This window comes from Anser brachyrhynchus (assembly GCF_964034855.1).
Source record: "Anser brachyrhynchus genome assembly, chromosome: 19".
Lineage (NCBI taxonomy): Eukaryota > Metazoa > Chordata > Aves > Anseriformes > Anatidae > Anser > Anser brachyrhynchus.
The window spans coordinates 2,218,663-2,230,909 of NC_137712.1; the positions used below are offsets into that span (position 1 = coordinate 2,218,663).

General features: G+C 39.2%; 1 protein-coding gene across 3 annotated transcripts in view; it reads right to left on the reverse strand.

Moving 5' to 3' along the window:
* RABGAP1 (RAB GTPase activating protein 1) overlaps positions 1 to 12,247 on the reverse strand; it is a 71,010-nt gene that overhangs the window by 46,357 nt on the left and 12,406 nt on the right. For all 3 annotated transcript variants that reach the window (XM_080561953.1, XM_080561955.1, XM_080561954.1), the window contains exons 3-10: positions 10,617 to 10,851; positions 9,892 to 10,096; positions 9,154 to 9,328; positions 8,657 to 8,814; positions 5,869 to 5,979; positions 4,680 to 4,746; positions 3,033 to 3,135; positions 1,922 to 2,091 (exon numbers count right to left, since the gene is read on the reverse strand). In XM_080561953.1, the coding sequence (XP_080418079.1) occupies positions 1,922 to 2,091; positions 3,033 to 3,135; positions 4,680 to 4,746; positions 5,869 to 5,979; positions 8,657 to 8,814; positions 9,154 to 9,328; positions 9,892 to 10,096; positions 10,617 to 10,851 (1,224 nt within the window). The remainder of the gene's footprint in view (positions 1 to 1,921; positions 2,092 to 3,032; positions 3,136 to 4,679; positions 4,747 to 5,868; positions 5,980 to 8,656; positions 8,815 to 9,153; positions 9,329 to 9,891; positions 10,097 to 10,616; positions 10,852 to 12,247) is intronic.

Here is a 12,247-nt window from a genome sequence, read left to right on the forward strand (position 1 = left end):
GCTCCCTGTGCTCAATTTTATCCCTTGTAGTACTTAAAATGAAGAGAAACGCATCAAAACTAAACAGGACTAAATCACTAAATGTACTCTGAGAAAATAAAATCCCTCTGCTTTCACCATTTCCGAATAAAGAAACACTGCCAAAGTAAGATAAGCCAATTCTACACAGCTGTATTTTAATAGGCTAATCATGACTCCATAGAAACAGGTTTCCCTTCCAGGCTTATCAGGCAGTACATTCTATATTTGTTGCTTCCACTATGAATTTTGATAATCTTCCATTAGTAAACACTGGAAGTTGGACAGCCTGACAGTGCCTGTGGAAAAAAGAGAATCAGCTAAGATAAGTCACAATGCCTGTGAATTTGGTGAGACAAAAGATACAGAATTAGCTAAGTAAGATAAACTTCCTTTAAACTACCAATCCGAGAAGGTGTCTGCTGGAGGTAGTAAATTATTTATAGTTCAGCAGCCTTATCAGCTCAACATCTCCATGCTACACCTCACAAACGTTCCAAGTAAAAAGACTGATCTCAATCACAAAGATTTTTTCCACCTTACGTTTTGAAGGAAATTTTGAAGGAAAGTTTCCAAAATATTTATTCATATTTTACATAAAAGATAGGACATACCCAAAAAACGAATCCTTAGCAAACCTCATCTTTGTTACTACCAAGAAATAATGCCACTATGTGCTAGCACTGTAAGACAAGTGCACACACAGATGAAAAAAAGCTCACAAAAGCATCTTATTTCATTCAAAACGTCTTTAAAAAAAAAAGAATACTTATCAAGAAATCAGATGGACTCCAACCTTGCTTTTTCGAGATTCACTCAGAATTATTAAACCTTGAGAGAGTACATACACCCACACAGATGTTTGCTTCTATCTTTCAATTCCTTTAAACAGGACTTTCAGTTCAGAACAGTGATTTCTAAAGCAGGAGAACTTCAAGTACATCATCTCCTTAGTAATGTGGACCTTCAACTTTCCAGACTTATTTTGAGACTAAGTTATTGCCTTGTATTGTTATTATGAATATTATAGACAGAAATATCCTTTCCTTTTTAGTAGATACGGTTAAAAAAAAAAGTTGGAAGAAACAGTAAAAATTTTTAACAAGTTCTAGGGATTTTTTGTGGTTGCTTAGATTTTTTTTTTCCCCCAGGGGAAACTTGGGGTATGTGTGAAATCTCTGCTCTCAACCATGTACAAGTGGGAAAAGAGACTTTCACATATGTCTTTTTCCCCCCTAATTTCAGGTGGATGTTTGCTCATAAAAAGAAAAGTTTAGTTTGTATGATAAAATAATTTTAGTGTCATATCAGATAGCATGTCACCAGGATTATGTTAAAAGCTTTTTCTCCCCCATTAACCCTTTATTTTACATGTTTGCCCTATGTAACCCAAACACAATCAACTCTTGGCACAGCATTGGACTGCAGATAAATCCTCTGTTCCTTTTATTTTTGAGGTTTTGCTGGAAAATCCATAAGCCTATGTATAACTTCACAGCCTCATCAAAGCTGTCAAAATTTGCTTTGAAATGAAGACACCCAGCTCTTTATGGGAAGTTTAGATAACCAGCAACAATTAGTGTGATGATTTTAGCTTTTCTAAAAAACGAAGACCATTTATTACATCTCTATTTCAGGAGAAAAATGCTGAAATATAAACATTATATTAGCAAGGGTTTTACCAATCCCAGGGAGAAACAACCGTAGTGAAATTTTGATCTGCTAACAGGCACCAGTAAATACAATTCTTTATCTTCAATGCATTTGCATTTATTCAGCATTACACCGTAAGTTTACCTCTCAAGTTCCCAAACAATCTAATTGACTGCACCACAATTAACCTTGAAAATCAACCCAGCAAAATCCCAAATTAACTGTAGATTATTGTTTTTCAAAGTGTTACCTGTTTCAATTTTAGGAAAAAATTTTCAGTCGAGCTACGTTTGCTGAAGGGCCAGAACAATCTCTCGTTAGGTGAGCAAACTCTGACTTTAGTCTCCAGAATGAATCGAACAGGTTCCTGAACCTCAGTTATCACCAAATCCACAGCTGTAGTCATGAAAAGTACTTTATCTAGAGAGAAGAACCAAAGCATTAGTATTAAGAGAAATATTTCAAACAAAGTACTCTGTAATCTCTTTCCTAGTAACATGAAAGTACAGAGTAAACTTTTTTTTCAGAATTCTATTTTTTTTGCGTAGATTAACATCTTCAAAACCCAGAAGTTTCAAAGAAGATGGAACAGGAAAATACAGTGACTGCACACTACTCATTAGGGAGTAAGTATACTTAAGTCTTCAAGCCAAGAAAATGATCTTGTTAAAGAGAACAAATATTTTTGGTTTTCAAATCCCACTGAAATGTATCGGAAGTTTGTGGGTATCAAGGTTTTGATTTGTATATTAATGCCACAGCGCAGATTTCTTGCCACCTAGCCTAATTACATTTTATCTGTTTTTGAAAATAAGTTACTTAAGTCCCACCGTACTAAACAGTGTTTAAGACCACTTCAGCTGCGCGATTTAGTACATTGGCTATATAATATGATGCTCCAAAAGGAGGCAACTGGACCCAGAGACTTATGAGATCTCTTCCGGTGCTAAATAATACATGATGTCCTTTAGGTAGGATGGCATCTCATCGAGCAGCAGACTGTACCCAGCTGTACCAACCAGCTGACTTTTATGACTCTGCTCAGTCAATTCCCAAGAACTTCCCCAACCATCGGTACCTACCTGTGACAGGATTAAAAAGATGATCAGTCAGCTGACATCTTAACAACAATGACAGATCTGTTTCAGATCTCTTCTTGGGGTACAGTTGTTCTTACAAGGGATTATTGCTAAACACAGGACTTTTCTTCTAGCCTTCTATTTTGTTTCTGAGAGTATATTACACAATATGAAGAAAGTTTTTTTTTGCAGGATTCATCTTAAAAGAAAGGAGAATTGAGCCAATGCTCCCTAGATAAGTCATCTGCCCTAACTAGGAATAAAATCTGGCAAGGTTCATACCTTTTGGTGTTTCTTCATTTACAAACTGGAAGTGTGGAGATTTTTGATTCCAGCTCCCAGTGATCACGTATGATTTCCCATCAGAACTTTTACCCATGGACTCCTGTAAACAAGGAATTTTATGCAACTTTATTTAAGTCACAAGAACCTCTACATTACAAGAGTCTCAGCTGCATAAAACAGCTCCTGCACTAGCTAGAGAAGGGCAAGCATGTGTAGTCCATTTTACGTAGTCCTGTAACAGAGATCATCTCTGAAGGTAAGAGCAGAGTTCCCATAGAGTCTTTGCTCCTTTGCTGAAGACACAAAAAGGCCAACTACTGATAACTGTTCTGTGTGTGTGTAGTACGAACATCTGTCTAGTGACACCTGAAGATCAATAGCTCATTTTGGAGGTGGCTATTTGACAGCAACTTTAAGCTCACCAAGCTGTAGGTGCAAGTACACCAGTTCCCCAAGCTTCACAGGTTTTGCTCTTTCTTTTTTTATTTTTCCCCTGTTGCTGCTGTTGCTTGGGGAAAAAAAATCAAAAACAAATAAAAGCTTTTCAAACTTCTTTTAAAGTTCTTTTTCTGGAAAATCCAAGGCAATCCAGTTATTCTGGCCTCATTTTGCATCATGAGTCTCTGAATGACAGCTGCCTGACTGGCAAAGCATTTAAACACATAAAGCTTTAATCACGCACTTAAGGAATGTAGTTCATTGCTTTTAAAAGAACAAAATAAACCAGAACACTGTCCTACAAGCTACTGAACTTGTAAACTTGGCAGATGTTTCACATCAACATCCCTCTACTTCGCTATCATGTTTTAATAAACTAGCTGTGTTTTATTTTATCCTAAATAGCTATTTTATAAAAGTAAATTTTACTCTAAAACATCTTGAGATCCAGCTTCATTCAGCAAACAAAACATGTTGCTCAGCTATTAGGAACCGAGTCAGTATTTTATCTTTAGTGTTCAGTGTATCTGTCTTCCTATCAACCTTATTTTCTGAGCAACTCAAAGCCTGGTAAAAAGTAAAATCATTCATGAAGTATGGGATCATTTTGGGTGGTCACTACTGCAATAAGTATGTACTTCATAAACACTAACCAAGTTTGTTTTTACAACACACTAGTGAAGTCAGACAATTTCTAACATCATTTTATAGATGAAAAAGTGAGTTGTAATAACAAAGCACCCACTAATTCTCAGAGTTATAAGTGAAGCTCTCAGGCCTTGATTTTTACAGCAGTAAGTATGCTGTAAAACTTTATAAGTTCAAGGCACAACTCTTCAATATTCAGTACTTCCAAAATAAAATGTATCATGGAATGGCTCAGTTGGAAGGGACCTTAAAGATCATCTAAATCCCCCCCCCCGGGGGGATGCTTGCATGTTTCTTATTCCAGGCCCCTAAACAAGAACAGTCATGGCTGACTGCAAAATTGGGCAACTCCCTTGACCAACATTATGTCATGTCATATAACTCTGTAGCAGTAGTGATTCATCCCAGTTTCACAGGGCTACACTCAAGAGCATACACTACAGCATCAACCCAAAACAACAAGTCTGCCTAAGAAGCTCAGTCTTTTCTGTCTATCCTGAGATCACAAGCAATTGTAATAGAAGTTGTTATAGAATTTTGTTAACAAGAGATCCTTACCAAATCTAAAAGGTGCATGTCACCACTCCGAACATCTTTCCCACGGCTCAGGAGGAGGCCAAAACATCTGCAAAACCAGACAAAAAATTAACCTGCAAAAATTACTACTTATGAACAAACCGTTAGCATTCCTTATCTGAATATTCTGTCATACACCACAAGCAGCCCATGAATGCAGTAACAAATGTCAACAACTCTTGACATTTGAGAGTAGTATCAAGCATGTACACCAAAACAATGTTAAGCCAATATTGAAAATGTCAAGAAAGATTTCATGAACATATTTACAGTGTGATTGTATCCTGCCTGCAGTTGCCTCCAAACAAAGATAACTGTCAAACAGACTCTGCTCATGATCCCTATCCTGTAGGTAGGGCAACACTGCCACCATTTCTCTTCCCTTATTTTATTTTATTTTTGTTGTTGTTTTGTTCTGGTCTGATACATATTTGCATACAATTTAACCTTTTAACAGACAAGAATCAGGAAATTCTACATGAAGTGCACGGACCTGTCTTCTACGGGTTTAATTTGGAAAGACCTTTGGCCCACAGAGATATTCCACTTCATCCTCTGGTTTACCACACTTTCTGAAGTTCCTACATTTTGTGTCAGACTGTAGAGTCTGGCAGAAGATGCATCTTTTCTCTGTATCGTGAGCAGCGCAAAACTCTGGCAGTAATCAAAAATTGCTAGTTTATTTCCAAGCAGCAAAAGATTTGAAGTCTGAACTCTCCACTCCCTACACAGGTGCTTCATGTTCTAGAATTCCACACTGCAGCAGATTCAAAGTGTACGTACCAAGATATTCTCAGATGCAACTGAGAAAAAAGGAAAGCAAAATACTTTAAATAATTCAGTCACTGATTACAGCCTCTGCATTTTAGACATATTGACCATTTAAAACGGAAATAGTACATTTTTATACAAAGTTTTTGAATGGGCTAGAGTAGATATGACACTGACTCAACAATCAGATCCACGCAGATTCCACTGCACCTGCACTGTGCCCTGCCACACACGTGTTGAACATACCAACGAAATCTTCCGCACAATCCCGCTCAACACAGAGGTGTTGAACTAAATTACATAAACAGAGTATTCATGGAACAGGCAGTAAGCTGCTGCCTCAGAAGAAAGAGCACAAAACATCAATTAAAGATATATTTTTTTAAATCAATAAAATTACCTCTCAATAGCAAGTTCCTTATTAGTTGTCTGTTGGACGTAAATCACTATCTTCTTATCAATTCCTTGGCGGAGTTTAAAGCATTGCCTGTCCTTGTCTTTGGGAACTGCGCTGTTATTTACCAGAAAAGGAAAAAAAAATAAAATAAAATTCTCAGAGCATCATTTAACTGTATTCTTTTTATGCATTAAAAACAGCATCACACACTCGGTGAAGCCAGCTTCTTACACTAAAGCACTTAAGACCTTTCTTCCTTGCACACTGCTAACAGTTACTTGGAAGCAATAGCCACATAATAGGTGTCGGTATTTTATCGCAATTAGGTGAAACTTTCAAAATAAAAACTGTATTTTTTTATATTGCTTGGCTTATTCTTGTGAGACCTCCAGCAGCATTTAAAAAAAGTTTCCAAATACTGACTCCCCATATAACATGGGATTATCATCTGTTAAGTAATTGCTTACAAGCGGCAGCACATCACTTTCTTTCACAAGGGAGATGAGCACTGGGGCACGTGATAAGTCAACAAGTCAGGAGAACATTATGATCTTTAGGCCATTTTTTGTACTCTTTTTCAAGAGAGAGCACCTTCTCCTAAATGCTACCAAAAGCAGTGATAGTGCATTGTGGTGGGCAAACCTAGAATTATATTTCCATCCCAATATTGACGGTAAAACCTTAGCATCTGTATTCTCTACTGAGCAGCACAGTCACAGTAAAAGCTCAACAGATTGAGACTGTTGGGTTTGGACTTTCTTTCAAGACATCCACATGCTCACTTTTCCCTTGGACATAAAAATATTCTTTATTTTAGTTCAGACTTCTCAAGCTAAGTATTGTGACCCCTGAGAGCTGCAAAATGGGATATGCAGTATTGCCCGTAGTTTAACAACTCCAAAAGAATTTGGGTTTATTTTCTGACAGCAGGTGCTTACCCAGGGAACAGCAGACTACCTTTAACTGGAGTACTCCGGAGTTTTGTCTTGGAGCAGGACAGTGGATTTACACTTACGGCCAGTACATGCAGTCTGAGCTCACGTTCCCAGTATGACAGAAATGCACCACTACTATTGACCCATGGTGAGCAATGATGGTAAATGAACCAGGACAGGCTCATCTCTGATAGCAGACCAGTTATGTGAAAGAGTTCTCTTACTTTCCACGTGAGTATGGGTCTGCACTTGAAGGGTCATACAAGGATTAGTGTCAAACAACTAAAGCTAGCTGAATTAAAGCTAAAGCTAGCTTAAATTAAAACCTTTACAGTACACCCAATGTAGGTAGGACAAAAAGTCACTTCTCTTTATTTTCTGTAGAACGGGTACATAGCTTATAAACAAATGCCCTGTTCCACCCCTAAAGCAACAGAACTGTTGCGGCTGAAGAGATCTTTAGGCATCTCTCCACAGCAAAGGCTGAGGTTCAGTGCAGTCCATGCTGGCGTACCTGAGCTGGCTATGACTGAAGCAGCTCTTGGCAGCATGGTTTCTGAAAACCACTGCAAGCGCCAAATCCTAGGGACGGCTTACACCACCCGCACAGCTGTGACTACACTGTTACTGGTACCAGGCCAGTGAGCCTGAACATCACCTAGAGTACCGCTGTGTGCTGCAGCCACGCACCCTGGCAGCTGCTGCTGCTGCGCCCAAGAACCATCAGTATCTTTCATACTCAGGCTCTGAGCTAAACCATTTTTCTGTTGCTAGCACATGAGCAGTCTTTTGGATTGTCTACAATGGAAGGTGCTGAATAAATATTGGATTATTAGATGTGATTTATTTATTTATTTAATAAATAAAGCATGAGCTGGATGCAAATCCAAGAGGAGAAACATTGCTGAAGCTGTGGCTAGGAGCCAATGTTCTCAACAAGTCAGAGTATTTGGCAGACATGTTGTACTGTAATAAAGACACTTCAGCAATTACAGAACACTATAAATGGTTACATAAAATATCTAAGGGCACTGTGTATAGGCAAAGCAGAAAAAAAACTTCTAGCAAAAAATTTAAAAAGTCTTTTTAGAAACCAAGGTTATCCATTAGCAGACTTCACACGAAAATGGCACTAACTAAAACAATGTTAGAGACACCCTCACCCTATACCACTTGCCATAGCACCTGGATCAAGAAACAAACAAACCTACCTGGGAAAAGATTTATGGTATTTTGAGAACTGGATCAAAAAACAAAAACATTCAGAAACAGAAGCAACATTTGTTTGTAAAGCTTTTTTGATACAGACAAGGAAGCACTATTTTACAGATCAGAACAAGTGAGTATTTCAAATAAATGGATCACAGCAAAACTAAGGAGAATCAATATTGGTGATTTTTTATAATAAATTTAATTTCTGCCTTCTTTTCTGCTTTCAATAACTAACATACAGATCAGCCCTAGGAAATCACAGGGAAATGGATAAGGATGACCAATTTAGCCTTCCTAAGCTTAAAAATGCATGATGTAACTAAAAGTTGCAAGCATGAGGGGAAAATAAGGAAAGCTGGGTTCTTCCTAGGATAAAAAATAACAGCACGTCTACACAGGCCATGTCATTCAAGACATTTACCTTTACTAAGCAGCACTGGAAGATCAAATGTTGGACTAGATGATCTTAGAGGTCTTTTCCAACCTGAATGATTCTATGATTCTATGATTTCGGCTTGGACTACTCAGCTGAACGCAACTTAAAACACATTGCACAGAAAAGGTTTTAAAGACAAAAGAAGAACACAAAATAGAAACAGCACGTTGCAAGTCGCATCAGGTTCAAATGAATGAAGAATCTATACCTGAAATAACCTTTGCCATCGTCTTCTTTGATTTCCAGCGACACAGAGAAGGTGAAAATATCACTGTCTGGAGTCTGTGGGGTGGCGATGGCTGAGAGTGGAGTTTGTTTGGCGGAACGACGGAAGGCAGTGGCAAAGCTGTACAGTATTCGGCTCACCTGCATTTAGACAGCACCAAAGAAAGTTCAGAAAGATACAGGTATGCAGAATGTAGCAGCTGAAAACCTACCTGAACTTTCACTATATAACACAATGAGAAATAAAGATGCTGGCAGCTTTAGCATCTAACTGTTTTTCTACACTTTTTTAAAGAATAAACCATTAAACGTGTTCTCATTTCATATCCAAGATTTCTAAAATTATCTTAACTTGGGGTATAAAAGAAACAAAAAGTCATGAACTGAATTACTTCTGAAGTGCCTGACATAATTCTGCTCTATCTCAGTAATAACTTTTACGTTTACATAATAATTATTTGACAAAAAGATTCAACTTACAGCCTCTTGGATTTCACATCGGAAGACATGAATCCTAAAGAGTTCTGCATTGTAGTGGCTTTCAGTGAAAGCAAAGCAATCACTTTCAGGGGTTCCATCATGCCCTCGTACACAGAAAAGGATTTTATAGATTGGATAATTTGCGATTTCTGTGTTTGTCTGAGGATCTAAAAGTCTGTTAAAAGAGAGAGAGAGATTGGATAATTTGCGCTTTCTGTGTTTGTCTGAGAATCTAGAAGTCTGGGGGGCAGGGAGAGAGAGAGAGAGAGAGAGAGAACCTGCACCTTTAGACGAATTATTTCAGCCAGCCAATAACTTGCAAGCCTCAACAATTTCATAGCTACTGGAGAATGTACGTCATGAATAAAATAACTAATATACAGCAGTGGATAGCCTCATCCCTGTTAAGCCTAATGTACCAGCAATATTCCAGCCCTACAGACTAAATACTTCTCAGGCTATTTCCAAAGTGTTCATCAATAACCACTCCCACTGTAGCTTTTGGGACACCCTGGATCATCACAGTATTTCATACTGATTCTTGGGCAAAAAAATGTCTTTAGGAAACAAAATCAAAGCATCACTTTTGACAGATCTCTTTAAAATCCACTTTTTCCACTAAAAGAAATGCTAAGTTGCTCATGACTCCTCACAGATAAATTGGTAAATTGTTTCTTTTGCTAAAAGAAAGTAATATTAAATGCACAAAGTCAGAGTACGCTTGAATTAGCTTTGTACCTCACTGTTCCTTCAGAGACATTAGGCACTGACAGAGTCACATCTAAAGAAATCTGGCACTGGCTTCGTAAGATGCACATCATTCTGAGGGCTTCCACTTCACTCCGAGGAGCATTCACAGAGGCACAGCCTAAGTAGGTGAGCTTGCTAAACACCACACTGTCCTCATCAGTCACAGGTGTAAAAGGGCTCAAATCCTCACAGTCTAGGGTAAGACACAAAGTTGAACATAAGAAGCAAGACTAGGTTTACAGCAGTAAATTATCAGAGACTGACTAACTGCATGCAAAAAGTGACTAAGAAACATATTACAGAAAGTCAGGTCAGGCCAAAATACTACAGCAAAACCTGCCTGAAAGGAAGTTACTGATTGCTAACATTGCTACCCAAACTCTATAATCACTTCACTCAGACACCTTTTCGATATGAGTGCACCAATTTTCACTACAGCAATAAGATGCATAGACAAACTAAACAAATTAGTATTTTATACAGCCAGACAAATAACCATAGTATTTTTGCACAAGGCCAGTACAGCAAGTGTTTTCAGAAGAGACAATGTTTCAGCATATGGTAACTCTTGCATCACATAACCTGCACTAGGTGATTATAGTGGGAGAAATGGGGAAAGGTAGACGGACACACCTGTACCTAAATCCTCCTTCCTTTCCCCAGATAAAGCTAGTTCAGAAGATACCACCAGGCATTCCCCATTTTTTTCTAACCTCCCTGGGATGGTTTCACCGGCAAACTCATTTCTGGTTTCTGGAGTCCTGCCACCGACACTGGGTTAATGGTAGAAGATGCTGAAGCTTCAAGGACAACGGGTTCTTCCCCATCGCCATCAGTCCTAATTTCTTCTCCATGGTCCCGGTCACTTGACTGATCTTCTATGGGTGGATCCATCAGCACGTCCTCAAGTTCCCTCTGCAGCTGCTGTTCGCTTCCATTCCCCACAATCTAAGAGCACAAACAGAGTTGGGACACACACACAAGAAAAAAGACTGTTCAAATGAAAAAGAAAAAAAAGAAAAAAAAAACAACAACCACCTTTGGGGTACGTGGTCATTCATATGGCTGCCTCCATCAACCAAAACAGCAGTTAACAAATTTCATCTAGTTACAACCGTAAACACAAATTGCAATGAGAAAACGTTCACCAGTTCAGATTCTATCCCCCTCACTTTAACAAACTAACAAAGGGAGCTCAAAGCAGGAATTTTCTAGTACTACAAAGACTAGCTTATGGCAGAGGAAACTTAGAGAAGTCCACAGTTCACTGGTCTATTACAATTCTCAGAATAGTACCAGGAAGGACCAAATATAGTTAATATGCAACGTGGTTCATGGGGAAGATAGCAAGGTTCCACAGGAAGAGAAGAATCTGGAACAAGATGATGCCACCATGCTGAGGAGCAGTGTTGGTTTATTTCCTAGCACTCATCTGCAGCCTGACCTTGCACTTGCTGAAGTCAACAGGAAAGAGTGCAGCAGCCCAGGTGGTGCAAAATCAGGTCCTAAGCTAGAAAGAGGATGAAGATATTAAGTGCTACTGTTTTTGTTCGTTTTTTTTGGTTGGTTGGTGTGTTGTGGGGTTTTTTTGTGTGTTTTTTTTTTTTTTTAGTTTGTAGGCAATATGCAGGGAACTATTCGTGTTCACTGAAGAGAGAGAGAGAACTGGAATTCCTGCACTACCTCCTGTTGACAAAGACAATCCAACTCTATTGTTCTCTAGTCACATCTGGGCAGAGATGTTCAATCTTTGTGCAAAAAGACCAAAGAGGCTCGAGATATACGAGGTTCTGTCCCTTACGGAAGATCAGCATAGGCTGTAACAGTGGGCTACACTAACAGCAGCATAGGCAGCAGACACAGGGATGTGGCTTTCTCCTCTGCTCAGCTTTCCTAAGACCACATCTAGAAGGCCACATCCAGTTTTGGATTCCCCAGTGCAAGAAAGATCCCCGTGAGCTGCAGCAGGTCCCAGAGAGGGCCACCAGGTTGGACAGGGAGCACTTGCTCTACGAGGAGAGGCTGAGGGAGCTGGGCTTGCTCAGCCTGAAGGAGAAAAGGCTTTGGGGGTCCCCAACAGCAGCCTTCCATAGCTGCAAAGGATGAGAGAACCAGGCTCTTCACAGTGCTGCACAGCAAGAGAAGGAGAGAAAGTGGCATAAACAGCAAGATGTTCCACCTGGATAGCGGGAAACGTTCCTTCACCATGAGGACAGTAACACATCGAATCGTGTCACCCAGAGACGCTGTGCAGTCTCCATCCTTGGAGGTTTTCAAGACCTGACTGGGTGACAGCCACGACAACCTAACCTGGCCTGACGCCACACTGCATGCTGCTTTGAAC